The following is a 16,248-nucleotide window of genomic DNA, read 5'->3' as shown; positions in this document are numbered from 1 at the left end:
TAGCTTCTGCTGGCTCCCAAGAGCCAATGGTTAAATTTTAGAATTTTGCCAGCAGTTGTTAAGCAGTCATTATTAAAATGAAATCATATAAACTTATAATTAGTGTTGAAGCTAAAAGTGGTTTCAGTTTAATGAGTGTAATTTGTACAAGGGCAAGAAATAGTTTAATAGCAGATCACATATCAGATTGAATGACAATAAATTTATTGTGAAATGAGTTAGTAGATTAGGATATAATGCCATTCTCAAATTATAGCTGAAATGCAATCAAAGGTTGGCTCTGAGTTCTGTGAAAAGCAATTAAGTACCCTATGAGGATCAACTGGCTATGTGGGATTTACAATAAGTATATCTTATTATTTAATTGTGTTATGCATCCTTACTATCAGCAAAATTTATAACAAACGTACATACACTTGTATATATAATGTTTTTCCAGGAGAGGGGACTAACCACCACACCACTGGTGAGAAGAAGGGAAGGAAGGAGGCAAATAGTTTTAAATGAAAGAACAAAGTCTGACATTTTTTCATGTGTTTTTTTTTTTCAGTTTGCCCTCCACATCCAACTGCCATGGTATGCTTTAAGTACATGCCCACAGATGTTAATGCCCAAATAGCCACAGTAAAATACAAAACCCCCATCCCCACTACTAAGAATTAAAAGCACTTTACTTAAAAAAAAAAATCAACTTTATTTTTTTCTAGGTTAAAAAAAAATAGAACCAGCTATTAATTTTTGTTGAGAAAATGCTTCTTTTGGTGTTCACATCTAAATTTCTGAAAAGGTGATCTGGTTATTAAAATCATCTCAAATGCATTCGTACACCAGATCCACATGTGACCAGCCCTTTACAAAAATTAATTATGGTTGCCACAGCCTTTACATTCATTCTCATCACACGTTACAACATGCAGATACACAAAGAAAGGTCAACAAGCTGAAGTAAACATTACGGCATCAGAAAAACAAAAATCTATCTGTAGAAAATAAACACGATCTTGTAATAACTGTAAAATAAATGAAAGCACTTAAAAATAATGGCAGTTGAATGTATAACTGTCTCATTACCCAATCATAAAATAAATCACTGTAAAATGCATAGACTCCTTACACGTAAAGAATTTGTGCATCAGTCATGTGTTCAACAGTTTATACAATAAAAATAAAGCCATTCAAGATATGTGTGCATACTCTGCAGCTAGATACACTTAAAAAAATTTTTGCTCTTTAAACTGTCTTAAAAAAATATTAAATGTAAAAATCTTCAGATGGAAATTTTGCAGAAAAATCCATATTTTATCTTCCATATGGCTACTGTCACCCTCCTGCAAAGTCTAGCACCCTCAGCTTATTCCCAGGGTCCATTTCCTAATTGTTGGGGATTGGTGCAGAATAATTACACTAAGGCACCAACCAATGACTGCTCCAGAGAGTATCTGGCCCATCTGTGATCTAGAAATTTTCAACTTAGGTGGTTTTGGTCCCAAACATATTAGTTTCTATGCCTCCTGTTTGACGGTGCTGCTTTTGATTTCGCCTTTCACGTTAACTGATGTAAGGCTGGCTCACGGCACTGCAGGGCAAATAAATACAACAAACCATTTTTATCCTTCGTTTGTGGACCAGAGCTGAACATGCTCATAATAGCACTTCGCTCTGTAGTGAAGTCCTATACCGTGATTTCAAAGAAAAGAACAAAGAAAACAATGAACTCTTCCTACTCAGTAGTGCAAATAAAACATTTTCTTTTTAAATATAACAAGAACCCAAGAAGACTATCCATGATTAAAGACTTACTTTCTATTATTAGAACCAGGTCCAACTATTGTAGAAGTCTTTAGGGAAGTGATTGTCAAAAAACATTACTAAGACAAATCCACGAGAAATGAGCAACATTAGCAAAGAATGAGAGGCATTCTTAACATCAATCCAAAAGATACCAACGCTAGGATGATGTTCAGAGGTTTACATTTGGTGATTTCGGATCTCATTTTTATAAAAAGGCTTGAGAACAATTTCAATACCGCCGACTCTTAACTGTTCAGGGATGCCTTTTCTACCCCATGGATTTTTCAGGCTTCTGTATTTCCTCTTCTGGATTGCTGCCTGTCTTTCTGTATAGTTTCACTACTCAATAACACAGTCATATATGCAAAAGAAAACTAATAAACAACTCAAATAATTTTTTCAATTAGTAAGCATCCCTATGAGAAAGAGAAGGTTCGATGAGAATACAAATTGACACTCCTAAATAAAAATAGATTTGTGGCTTACCTATCACTCATTACTGGATTAATTATCCAGTTATTAATTTCTTATTTATCCAGTAACGCCTACTCAGTTTACTGTGGAAAATTAAGGATTGGTTGTAATATTACAAACTAAAAATATGACAGATCTGAACTCATAGCTATCTTTTAAAAAACCTACTATTTCAACTCTCAACTAATTTGTTTGCCCATCCAAATATCCTTTTCCATTCTGTAATTTTTCTTTACCTTCCATTGCTTATAGGTTTCTCTACAATATACGTATATTGCAATACAAATAATTGTTTCTGTAGTTAACAGTGAACTGTTGGCGTGGTCACATCTGTAGCTGCTGAACTTGCCTGTAGCCAAACAGATGCTCCATCACTGTGACTTGTTGATACCAGGATTCCAGCAATGGGTTCTCAAATCTGTCTGCTTGGGAAACTAGCTAGGTAGTTTAGTCAAGAACAAGAAGTGCTCAGATTCTACCAGCTACTGGTATAAAACTGGCACAGTTTTATTTTCTTTCCCCTTGACAAAATATATATCCTTTAAACCTCCCTTCATCTCACTTCACAAAGAAAGTACAAATTAGGAATTTTTATTCAGTTCTATACAGTGGCATATTGCTGCTTCCCCAGACTGCCATGTAAGAACACGATTCTCTCTTTACATTCTCTAGTGCAAGCAGAACTCCAGTTACCGATAAGGAGAGCGTTACTGATGCTCTCAAACAAATGTATTTTGCAAACAGAAGAAAGAGAACATGTTGATACTGAGGGAGAGGGCAGGGCAAATACACATCTATTTACAATACACATCCAAAATTAATTCACACATCTATTGGTATTTGTCACCCTGGAGACTGCGGAAATGAGACTGCACTTAAAAAGTAGAGCATCTTACAGGACAGTTTAACATGTACAGTACACTTAAAAATGTCATGTTCCTTTGAAGCACAATGATGTTAAAAGTGGCCCTAAGCCATATTTATGTACCCATTTTTTTTGGATAGGAGAACTGGCTACTCTACCCTTGCTGTAGCAACGAGTAAAAAGGGTCTATTAGCTAACACTGGGCATGCTCTCTCTGACAGTGAGCAACTTCTCCCCCAGATGGCTGACTGATCTCTTAAATCATCTTGTAGTTCAGCAGTATTTGCTTGGCCTCGAACAAAAGCCTCCATGTGGCTTCCTACCTTCATCCGTACCTTTAAATTGAGATTGATTTCACTAATTCACTGTCAGTATAAGACACAACGAAATACTTAAGATTTCAAGAAAACTGCCTTATAACAACCATTGCCAAACACATTAACACTGTCTTCTGCATTTTACCAGTAGTAGGATAACATTCAATGAGGTATTTCAGTTAACGCATCTTTCTCTTTCACCTATGCACTGAGTTATTCTAAAGATGAAGCTGCTGTGGGCTTTTATTTGGTGTTGCTTTATGTTTCCCACATAACTGGGGGAAAATTCACATCTTTTCAGTTTTTTTTTTTTTTGGTTTATTTAAAAAGAGAAAACATTAGCTGTTATTTTTTGATAGCCTACTTCTCGGAATCGTTATCTGTGTGATTAGTGACAACAGGGGACTCTACAATGCTCATACTACAGAAAACTACCACTGACTTGCTAGGATCCTAACAGTCTTACAATCACAAACCAAAAGTCATACTCCACCTCAACAGTGACATAGTACCAGCACTTTTTGAAAGAGAATACAGTGACAAAGAATAAGAGAACATAGTGACAAATTTTAAAAAAGGTTTCCTAGAGATAGAAACTTGACTTTATCCTCTTCAAAAGAAATTTAAAGAGATTGGGAAGCCTTTTGTACTGGTTTCTCTCCTGGCTACACTTACCTCGTGAGGGAGAGCTCCCCAATGTGATGACAGAATAGATTACTGTCTGCACGGGTTCTCGGGGGTGCCATGTGAGAACTTATCACCATTGTCAGCCACTAGCTCCCACTTTTCTCATAAGCTAGTCTATTTCCCCCTGAATTGATCATTTAAATGTTTTATACAGGGTAGGCATATTTAAATTGCACATGAACTCTCTGATCACCCTGTGTTAATTTGTTTTGACCATCCTTTAGAGTGAATGTCAAAATGAAAAAAATTCATACAAGCCTCTAGGCTAGAGAGGCATGATGCCAGAGGGTGCCCCCCGCAGGGCAGTGCTGGAGAACAGCAGCAGGCCAGTGAACGCCAAAGCAAGACAAGAGAGCCTCTCCTTGATATGCTTACATTTGTGTTCAGCTCTACCACGAATCCTTTGCTCTATTTGCCTCTGATAAAAGTGCATTTTGTCAAATACAATTGTCAACCTATGATATGCTTTCTATATGCAATGAGAACTCAGGTAAGGGAAGGAAAGCACTAGTGCATGTAAACAAAACGTGGGACTGAGCTACCTTTGTGAAGAACACATTCTAGTACCAGAATGGGTTCAGTGGACACTGCTTTTTCCCCACAGAGAATGCCAAAAATGTACCTCTGTTAGTTGTTGAGGACTGGAGTTTGTTACCGTAAATGATGGAAATGGTTCTTCAGAAGGTGCTAACCAGCTCCCCTCAAGGTTTCTAGTCGCACAGTGTGGGCTGGTAGAAGTGAGGGCGTTCCACAGCACTGCCCCAATATAGACTACTGCCTAGAGGGACTAATACGACTTTCTGAGCTTGAACTAAATTACCAAGTACATCTGGTGGCAACAGAATTTCTCTCAGATGGTCTTCTAGGATGATTTTATGATTTCCTCTTCTCCAAATGTGATGTTTGCGTAAATGTGCAGTAGAGTGTATCTTTTTAAAACATAAACAGTTCTTAAAATATATTAGCAGGTCATTATATTACTAAGCCTCATTTTAGTAGAGTTTTTAAAATATCCCAAAGGGGGATAAATATTAATCCATCTATGAATTCTTTCCTTTTTTTTTTTTTTAACATATTTTGATTTGCACATGTAAAATAATGCACACTTATGAAACAAAGTCTGAACTCCTATGGTGACCTTGACAAATCCAAGTCAATTCCTAAAACAGGCAATGGTAAAAATACTGAATAATGCTGTACCACATGTAGCCTGACAAAAATGCAAAAGACTGTATAAGAAATAACCACACGTTGCTGAGGGTCATCTCCCTGGAAACAGTTTCCTTGTGGACCTTGGAAGTTGGAAAAGCTCCTAAAAAACAAGATAGAAATATTAATTTGTTTTATTTTAGTTGTAGGTCTCTTGGAATAAAAATTGAGTATTAGGTTAACTGGGGTGGGGGGGGATGTTAAACTATGTTCTATGACCTTCCATTGCTCTGGAAGAGACATCTTATTTAAAATACAATTTCCAAACTTTCTAGTTCTGAGACTTTGCCTTCATTCTCTGCATGGGATGCTCTTCCTCCATCAACATGAATGGCTGGCATCCTTCTCAATCAGAAAAAATATCCACCTCCCTTCTCTAGCCACTCCTCAGCTCCACATTTATTTCCTTGCTGGCATTTTCTCCAACATGCCATGGTCCTGATCTACCGTCTTTTCCTTTCTGCAGACTTGTTTACTCTCTGTCTCCCATTGGAGCCCTGGAGACTCCCACACTGGTCAGGACACAGAATGTGTTAAACTGACATCAAATGATTTCTGAAATAGCATAATTTATACTAAGTTTCTATTTATAAACTAAGTAGGTTTTTTGCCAAAAAAGTGGTTGTATAAAACGGATATTTTCCAAAGTCATATGCTTTATGAAATATATCTTAATAATATAAATACAAAGCAAACAGATATCTTTATATTTGTTTCTGGGAAGGAAAGCTAGATCACTTCAGAGAATATTACCTAAGGTCACGTTGATAATACTCTCCAGCATTTCAAACAGCCTTTGTCCTTGCTGATAATCTCTTAGGGTAAGCTGATTCATGAGGGGATTTGCTTCTCACAAATTACAGACTGCACTTTCATTTCAAGATCTAGTATGCAAATAGCTTTCTTAAAAAGAGGCCTCTGCTACTGTTGCTACAATTTAGCAATTATTTAGAGGATACCATGTACCTGTTTCATAAAAATGTGACAAGAGGTCCTCTTTCTCAATGAACCGTTGATACAGCCAATTGGTGAGGTCATCAGTTTCCAGGGGTACATCTTTAACTGGAAAGATCCTATTAAGAGTTAGGAAAAAAAAGTGGTAAAAACTACTTTAAATTCAGAAGTCGAAATTATTCAGAAATACACTTAATGATGAAAAGCTGAATAAGATTATGTCATCGCCTTTTGCTTTTGCAAGGGTTGTTTCTTGATTTCTCAAGGCATCTTGGTTTTGTAACATTGTTGATTACACAACAGAGTTCGATTATGCATTTATTCAAACATTTACTAGTCTATTATGTTAGGTTCAGTGCTAAATGTTGAAAATATATTACTAAATTATCTTATATATATGAATAATTACTGAGAAGAACTTTCTTTTCATGTTTGTGGGGTTAAGTAGGATTGGTATTTAGAACAGTAAAGTTTTCAAATGCAGCTAAATCAGAACGCATTTAGTCATTTAATTAAATGCTTGGCCAAATAATGTATCTTAGCAATGTTCTTTTGGTGGGGGTGTCTTAAAACCAGATGGAATCTGCCTAAATTATTAGCTATTCACCAATTCTATCAGAGATATTGGTTTATGAATAGGAACAACTTTCTACTGATTGGGAGTGGCTACTGAACAGTTCTGAAAATTCTGAGACAATGTGTCAACTCAACAGGAAATGAGACTGTAATGATCAGTGGTCTCCAAAAGTAAGAGGAGAAAGGGGCAACATGAACACTAGGCATTTTCTGACCTTGAAAAAGTGTTTTCCAGTTTTGTGGGGGGTTTTCTTTCTTTCTTTTTTTTTTCCTTTATCAAAGATACAAAGGTACCTAGTTTAAAAAGGTCAGCAAAAGGTTTGTATAAAAAATGGCAGTCTTGGTCCTCTCCCTTTGTTTCTCCTGTTCTAGAGGAACTGATTTTCACTTCTTTTAGCCAGTGATCTTAGCATTGATTACAATGTTTCTTTTTCAGTTTTATGCCTCATTTGCTGTCTTCCCAAATAAAAGATGAAGATCAAGCTCTTCCCATCTCCTATTTCCACACACCCCCATACATTCTTCCTTTCTTCCCAATATGGTTGTATAATAATTTCAGTAAGCTCAATATTAGACATTTATATTACTGTAATCACCTAAAGATAACTAGAGTAAGGCATGGAGTAAATCTTGGTTGCTTTTCCTTTTCTTGTCCAATTTTTATTTTCCCTGCATCTGGCAATTATGTTGTAGTTTTGTTTGCTTCATTTTCTATGTACATATATCTAATTCGACCATAAACTCTCAGCCACTTGTCTAGAATCAATTCTCTACATCTGGTCTGCAAGCTTCTTCCTAAAGGGCTGGAGAAGATACACTGATAGCTTTGCAAGCTATTTGGTCTCTGTGGCGAACACTCAGGTCTGCAGTATGAAAGCCAGAGACAAGGTATAAAGGATTGTGTACAGCTGTGTTCAAATAAAATTTTATTTAAGAAACAGGCAGAGGGCCAGACTGACCTGTGGCCTAGATCTTCTCCCAAGGTATTTCCTTGCATCAGACATGCCTTTAATTTCACCTTCCTAAAGAAATATCAGCCAGACTCTGGATTTGTTACCTGCAGTTTTTATTCTGTGAAGTTCCTTCGTCATTATCCTGGTGAGTCCCTACACTCCTAAAATGGATATAGTATTTCTTATACTTCATGTCTTCCGCTATAATTACTCATTGCAGCGGAGCAGATCCTTTAGCAGATTCTTGAGAAACTGTACTTGAAATCTTACATGTCTGCCAGTATCCTTTTTTGTGCCTGATAATTCGGCCAGAGATAGGATTCAGGGTTAGAAAACCATTTTTTCCCATCTCTATCTTTTGTCCTCCTTTCTGGAGATTTATTTAACTTCTAAATCTTTTATAGAGTTTTTACTTATTTTCAATTTTAAAGAGCTCTTTTATTCAGAATGTTCCTTTTTTAAAGTATGCTAGTTTTATTTTTGCAGTATCTTATCTTTATGAGAACTTTTAAAAATTATAATTGCAATTTTTAAACATTCTTGTAAGGAGGGAAAAGGATTAGTGGACTCTCATGTACTATACAACTATTACAATTTTTGGAAGCAATATTTTCCACATTCTCTGTTTCTCACCTCGCCTTCTTATGCTTGGTTTAGTCTTTACCTTTCAGAGTTCAGGCTGGTTAGGTTAGGAGGGAACCCGGTATTCCTTGTTGTTTATTCACATTTGCAGATGTGACACTGAGCACCTGACTAAAAGCTCTCAGCACGCGAGGAGAATGTTGACTATGAGCCTCACTGAGAATTATCTGGCTGCACCTTTGAATTGGTCTTTCCTCTTGAACTCACCCACTTCCCCAGAGAAGATCCTCTAATTTCCTGCCTCTGGAGTTGAAGTCCTACTGGTCTCTAGCTTTCTGGTAGCTAGTGAGAGAGGGCTGGGCCTCTCAGCACTTTGCACACTGATGTGACTTCACCATGCTGCTTTCACTCCAGGACCTCTGTGCCTCACCTGTAACTTGCTGCTCCTCAGTCCAGAGGGCCTCTATTTCCTTCTCAGAGAAAACTTATTCCAGTGTTTGCCAGTGTAGGGAAAGAATAATAATAAGCTGTGGGATTCAGGTTAGGGACTTGAGGTTCATATGACAAGAGCATTAGTATTCTTATTTATAGCCTTAGAACTGTTCTTAAGCAAACTTAAGATAATACCTAGCTTTAAGAGCCCCTATAGAACTGATTTGAAGTTCTGGCCAATCGCAGTGAATACTTCCCAAACCAATTAGGTGTGGGGTCACTGTCAGAGCCCTGTTGGGGCCACACAGTTTGCTGGAAAATTTTTCTATTTTAGCTTTCAACTTCTCCTGAAGTGTCTATATAGACACAGCAGATGGTATGTAATACTGCACTGATTCCCTCCCGTTTAGCCAAAAGGAAATCCAGCACTGCCTGATTATCTAGGAGTATCTGGCCTAGCAAGTTGATTGATTTATGTTGAGCCCTAAAGCTTTTTGCATTTCTTCCCTGATCACTCTTAAAGAGTTGGAGACAAATTTCTAATCACAATCTCTCTTGGCATACGGTTTGTAGATTAAGACTAGTATTTCCAGTAAGATTTGCAGTGTTATTTCTGTGGCAGTTATCCCAAAATATTTTGGAGTATTTTTAATTTCTTTTGTCCCCATTTTGTAATTAAAAGGTTTTCCATATTAAACACAAACACATTACATACAGACAGAAGCAGATTTAAGTTAGGTATCTGTTCTTCAAATTTGTCAAGAGAATTTTTAAGGTTAGCCATGAAATTGTTGCATGTTCTTTTTAGTCCTAATCTTTTAATAAATACAAATAAATGTCAAAAGCACCCAGCTGTGTCCTTGAGAGTAGCACTCATAGAGAGGCAAACAGTATCTAACTCTGATCAAGCAAACAAGGAGCAGGAGACACAGACAGATGGAAATTTTCAAAGAGTGAAGAAGATCTTAACTAAGGAGTCTCCTACCATTTTCCATGGCAGTGACAAAAGCTGTCAGGGTCCCAAAGGACGCCTAAGTTAAAGGTGCCATTTTCAAGACATTGAGAGTCATTATCAAGTTTGTATTGAGGCCAAGCAGTATTACAGAAGAAAATTAAGCAGTTAGGCCAGATAGGGCTTGAGGCTGAGGATGTTTGGGTTATGGAGAAAGTAGCCAAGAAGCATGCCCTTAGAAGGGTGTCTAAATTGAGGGAAAGGGAGGGTATGGACAAGGACCTTAAGGGAAGGCCAGAAAAGAGAAATCATCTTCAATCTCACTCTGACACTCCAAGAGGTGAAAAGGACAGTCTCTAATCAAGGAATCCCCAGAGTTAGAGAAAGTCCGGAGTGGGGCCTAGGGCCCAGCTGGTAGGACAATGGGAAAAAAAGGATAGCAAACCGGAAATCCTGGGAGGGAAGGCCAGAATCACTCACTGAAAAAGATGGTTGAGAAATTGTGGTGTCCTGGTAGTGGATGAAAAGCCAGCAGTGGAAAGGAGAGACTTTCCACAGTTTCTCTGCAGCTAACCTGGTATAGGACCAGGTTCAGCACCATTAAAAGATGTTGAGTATGGGATATAAATGGGGTGATAGTTTGCAGAAAGGAGATGAGGCCAGTCTGGAGACCAAAGAGGAATTTGTAAGGAAAAGAACAGAAGTGGGCTCTGAACCAGAGTAAGCCTGCCCCTTCCCTGTTCTAGGAATTCTTCCATCTGGGACAGATCTCCTAAGTTAAAGGGAACGTGGACTGCAATAATACCCTCGGATCTCATGTATTCATGTGGCTGTCCTTGACAGTGGGCATGTGGAAGGGGAAAGGGACCAGACGACGAAGGTGGGAGAGCAGGGCTTTGGGACCTAGTGGGGGCAGAAAATTCAGGAAGTGGGGACACATAAGAAAGGGGCTCGGAGGGGTGAGCAAGATCAAATTCATAGTCAAAGGTACAAGGCATGGGCCGTGGTTGCTCATTGAGAAGAATTTGAAAAGTAGGGCAATCTTGACAAAGGGAGAGGCAACCTGAAAGAAGAAGGCTTGAATGCTGGGGACCTGAGACCACCCCAGTTGTAGGTTATGAAATTATCAAGATCTTGGAGAATGTTTAAATTGAAAGTGCCACTTTCAGGTCATGGAAGGAGACAGCTCAGTGGTGAGTTTTGAGAAGGAAGGAACATAATGGCAATTATCCGTTGTCCATAGAGTAAGAGACAGGAGGAATGGTGCAAAGGCTCACTGAGGGATTGTATCAGGGGAAAAGGGACTAGTGTCCCAGATTTCCGGGTTAGTAGTAACCCATGCTAGGACATGAAATAGAGAAGAAGATGGATGGACAGGTGAATGAGCCTCTTCCTCCAACTCACTGAGTGCTAGAAAATTAGTGTGCAGTGTTGGTCATTAGCAGGGCTGTGGCAAGGGGCCTGGGTGGTCCCAGGAGTGAACTCCCTGCCTTCTTCCAGGGTTTTCAGTGCCATTTGTTAGATGTTGAAAGGTGGACAGATGCCACAAAGAGCCAGGTGGAGTAGAGTTAATGGCAGAGATTTTATTCTTTATTTATTTATTTTGAGACAGAGTCTCACTCTGTCACTCTGGGGTGAGTGCCGTGCTGTCATAGCTCACAGTAATCTCAAACTCTTGGGCTCAAACAAGAGGTTGTCTCAGCCTCCTGAGTAGCTGGGACTACAGGCATGCACCATAATGCCTGGATAGTTTTTTCTATTTTTAGTAGAGATGGGGTCTCACTTTTACTCAGTCTGGTCTTTAACTTCTGAGCTCAGGCAATCCACCTGCCTTGGCCTCCCAGAGTGCTAGGATTACAGGTGTGAGCCACCATGGCCAATAGCAGAGATTTATTAAGAGCATCTGTAAGCAGATGGGCTGCTCCCAAAAATGGAAAACGGCAACAGCCCCAGTTTAGGGTAAGGGGCCTCTTTTAAAGCAATTCAGGGTGTGGCCTACGTGCAGCTTAGGAGGTAGCAGGTGTGCTGTGACAGAGATCAAAGTCAAATGCTAGAGGCTTATCTGTTCGAAATCTTTTGTAACCTGGAAGGACTTTTTTAACAGAACCAGAAAAGCAAGGAGAGTTCTATTCTTTGCTTAGCAAATGTCCAGACCCACCAGAGCCAGAGAAAGACAACGATTCCACAGTAACAAGAATGATTATACTCAGATTCCTTCAAAGGTTTTTTAAAAACTGCTTATGTAGAATAGTCATTTGCATGTGACTTGAAAAAAAATCAGAAATGAACATTATTTATGAATTATAATCAGATCCCTTTTTCTTATAATCTAAACATTTAAATATCAGATTAGAAGTATTTTAATATCCAAATTAAAGTATGAATGGACAGGAAAAAGAAAGAAGAAAGGAGTGTGTTATGAAAAAATCTATTAAAAATCAATTTCACAAAAAGGCAGAGACAAGATGGCTGACTGAAGCCAGCTTTCCACAGAGGCTCCTGTCCAGAAGGAGAGTTAAAGGACAGAAATTAAGCAAGTAACCTGGTGGATTAGAGCTGCACCAAGAGAGAAGTTTGAAGAATGCACCTCAACACCACTGAGGTGAGCTGTGACCCCAAGGATACAAACAAAAGGTACAAAATCCATCACCAAGCGGACAGGAGTCCCCTCCCCCATGAGAATGGCTCGCAGTGCCCCACAAACAAACGAGCAGGGTTCAAAGATCCTCCCATTACACTCCACGGGAAAGACCCTCTAAAAACTGGACCTACCTCCCCTACGAGGGTGCACGGCATTCTCCTCACAGGCACAAAACTGTATAAAACTGTATATATTCCCTACCTGCAATCCTGAGCTCCCAGCACTCCACTCCACTCTCACTCTGAGGTCTGGAGGCCTGTGCCCCAGGAGTCCAGATTCTTGGGTGATTTCTCAAGGGGTGTGGACAGGGCCTAGACTGCAGCTGGTCAGTGCTGATTCTGCGGCACGGTAGTGATGAGAGGACTGAGAGGGAACCACACCGGAGCGGCGGTGCCCCAAGGCGCAGAACAGCAGCTGTTTTTGGCAACAATAGGGCTCACCCCCAGATATTCCGAAGCCACACCCCCTGTCTCTCCGGGCAACCAGAGGAGGCCAGGCATCTTCTCAGGTGGCAACCACCACAGAACACATCTGGGACGGAAACACAGCCCCGTGAGTAAAGGGTTTGCCTGAGGTGGTACTGGCCTGGGTAGAGCGCTGGGACCAGAAAATGCATGCGCAGAGCTGGGAAATTCCCAGGGCGGGGCTGACCCAGAGGACCGCTTTACTGAGCTTGAGATGTACCCGGCTCTCAGGGGATCGTTAGCCTATAGATAAAGGAAGGCAGGAGGCTAGAACTGACAGCTAACTGAATACAAACCTGCAGGAGCAAAGACAGGGCCTGAGGAGCAGGCTCTGGGAACTCAAAACAGCAGGGGAATTTGGCAGGGACAGAAACAAATTCCCACAAAGTTGTTCTGTTCTGTTCTGTCAGTAACATTAATCAGGGGCGGGGATGTAACTGAGTGAACACCACCCAGCCTCCATCAAGCGCCCAAGATTGTCAGGCCTCACCTCCTCCTGCTAGATAGAAGCAGAGCGCAGTGGCCTGGCTGAGCAGAAGTAGATTTCCTTGTGATTCAGGCAGGTGCAACCCCCTGGAGTATCTGTTGACTACAGGCAACTGGGTCAGCCAACTGTGGGGCTATCAGTGACTGGGGTGCAAGGTGGGGAAGGAAGCATCAACCTTCCCAGACTAATCTATTTGTTGGGTGGGTCCTCCTGACTTCATGGAACACCGGAGCAAGTCATATCTGAGTTGTCACCAGACCCCTGCAATCCAGTTGCCAGAGACCTTTTAAACTCTTCCATCTGAGACAGGTGTTGACTGAGACAACTGATTTGGACCTTTTGAACTAAGCCAATCGCCCAAGGACTATTCAAGTGCTGCTCTGGGTGTGTGGTTGTAGGAAGGTTTGATTTTCCTTTTCCAATTGTTGCCTGTTGGGGACGGGGTGACTTAATTGCTGGTATTTCTATACAGCTGAGACTTCAACCCAGAGTAACTGTTTCACTAGGGTTGAACAGAGACCAGCTGAAAACAAGACAGAACCACTTAGCCCCACCACACCAAACAGGTCCCCAGTTTCTCAGGCCATAGCACTGTACGGGTCCTCGACAAAGCTCCAGGGGAAAAATAAAAAGGTGTAAAATAATCATGGGGTGGAATCAGCAGAAAAACTCTAGTAACATGAATAACCAGAATAGATCAACCGCCCCCAAGGAAAGACATAGCAGATGTAACTGAAGATCCCATTCATAAACAGCTGGCTGAGATGTCAGAAATCAAATTCAGAATGTGGACTGCAAACAAGATTAATAGAATGGAGGAAAATTTGGAATAGAAATTTCAGGAGTAATTCAAAAGTTGGAATTAGAAATTCAAGGAGAAATTCAAAAGTTGTCTCAAGAATTTAATGACTTCTTCAAAACCACCAAAGATTTTGACACACCGAAGCAGGAATTTCCAGCCCTCAAAGATCTCAAAAATACAGTAGAATCCCTCAGTAACAGAGTGGAGCAAGCAGAAGAAAGGATTTCTGACATTGAAGACAAAGCCTCTGAATGCTCCCAAACTCTCAAAAGAGAAAGAGAAATGGAGAGCAAAAACAGATCATTCTCTGAGAGAGCTCTGAGATAATTTGAAGAAGGCTAATATCCACCTCATTGGAATCCCTAAAAGTGATGAAGTGGCCTCGCAAGGCACACAGGCCCTGCTCCATGAAATTATAAAAGAGAATTTTCCAGACATGCCAAGAGATTCTGAAATACAGATAGCAGACAGTTTCAGAAACCCAGCACGACTAAATCCGAATAAGACATCCCCCAGGCATATCATAATTAACTTCACTGAAGTTAATATGAAGGAGAAAATTCTGAAAGCAGCCAGACGTAAGAAATCCGTTACCTACAAAGGGAAGAATATTAGAATGACTGCAGATGTCTCTGCTGAAACTCTTCAAGCCAGAAGAGAGTGGTCATCGACTTTTAATCTCCTAAAGCAAAATAACTTTCAACCCCGGATCCTGTATCCAGCTAAACTGAGCTTCATGTATGATGGAGAAATTAAATACTTTAATGACATTTATATGTTGAAGAAATTTGCCATAACCAAACCAGTTCTTCAGAATGTTCTCAGACCTATCCTCCATAATGACCAGCCCAATCCTCTACCACAAAAGTAAACTCACTCAGAAACTTTTGATCAAACTCCAACTTCCACAGTGGCGAAAAAATTAAAAACGTCCACTGGACTTTCGAAAACACTCGATACTCAAAATTTTACCAGACTTATCAATATTCTCCATTAATGTGAATGGCTTAAACTGTCCTCTAAAGAGGTACAGGTTAGCTGACTGGATAGAAAACCTCAGGACAGATATTTGCTGCATACAAGAGTCACATCTTACCTTAAAAGATAAATATAGACTCAGGGTGAAAGGATGGCCATCCATATTTCAGGCAACTGGTAACCAGAAAAAAGCAGATGTTGCAATTCTATTTGCAGACACAATAGGCTTTAAACCAACAAAAGTAAGGAAGGATAAGAATGGCCACTTCATATTTGTTAAGGGTAATACTCAATATGATGAGATTTCAATTATTAATATTTATGCACCCAACCAGAACGTGTCTCAATTTATAAGAGAAACACTAACAGACATGAGCAACTTGATTTCCTCCAGCTCCATAATAGTCAGAGATTTCAACACTCCTTTGGCAGTGTTGGATAGATCCTCCAATAAGAAGCTGAGCAAAGACATTTTAGATTTAAACCTAACCATCCAACATTTGGATTTAGCAGACATCTACAGAACATTTCATCCCAACAAAACTGAATACACATACTTTTCATCAGCCCATGGAACATACTCCAAAATCGATCACATGTTAGGTCACAAATCTAACCTCAGTAAATTTAAAGGAATAGAAATTATTCCTTGCATCTTCTTGGACCACCATGGAATAAAAGTTCAACTCAGTAACAACAGGAATCTGCATACTCATACAAAAACATGGAAGTTAAATAACCTTATGATGAATGATAGCTGGGTCAGAGATGAGATTAAGAAGGAAACTGCCAAATTTTTGGAACAAAACGTCAATGAAGACACGAATTATCAGAATCTCTGGGATACCGCAAAGGCAGTCCTACAAGGAAAATTTATAGCACTGCAAGCCTTCCTTAAGAGAACGGAAAGAGAGGAAGTTAATAACTTAATGGGACACCTCAAGCAACTGGAAGAGAAAGAACATTCCAACCCCAAACCCAGTAGAAGAAAAGAAATAACCAAAATTAGAGCAGAATTAAATGAAATCAAAGCAAAAGAATTATACAACAGATCAATAAATCAAAAAGTTGATTTTTTGAAAAG

General features: G+C 39.6%; 1 protein-coding gene across 1 annotated transcript in view; it reads right to left on the bottom strand.

The window, feature by feature from the left end:
• Positions 1 to 680: 680 nt before the first annotated feature.
• LPGAT1 (lysophosphatidylglycerol acyltransferase 1) overlaps positions 681 to 16,248 on the bottom strand; it is a 95,859-nt gene continuing 80,291 nt past the window's right edge. The window contains exons 8-9 of the mRNA XM_053606720.1: positions 6,310 to 6,416; positions 681 to 5,446 (exon numbers count right to left, since the gene is read on the bottom strand). Coding sequence (XP_053462695.1) covers positions 5,295 to 5,446; positions 6,310 to 6,416 — 259 coding nt within the window. The 3' untranslated portion in view covers positions 681 to 5,294. The remainder of the gene's footprint in view (positions 5,447 to 6,309; positions 6,417 to 16,248) is intronic.

The sequence above is a fragment of the Nycticebus coucang genome, chromosome 10, assembly GCF_027406575.1.
Source record: "Nycticebus coucang isolate mNycCou1 chromosome 10, mNycCou1.pri, whole genome shotgun sequence".
NCBI classification, from domain to species: Eukaryota; Metazoa; Chordata; class Mammalia; order Primates; family Lorisidae; genus Nycticebus; species Nycticebus coucang.
The sequence above is the reverse complement of the archived record's forward strand: the minus strand, read 5'-3'. Positions and strand labels throughout refer to the sequence as shown.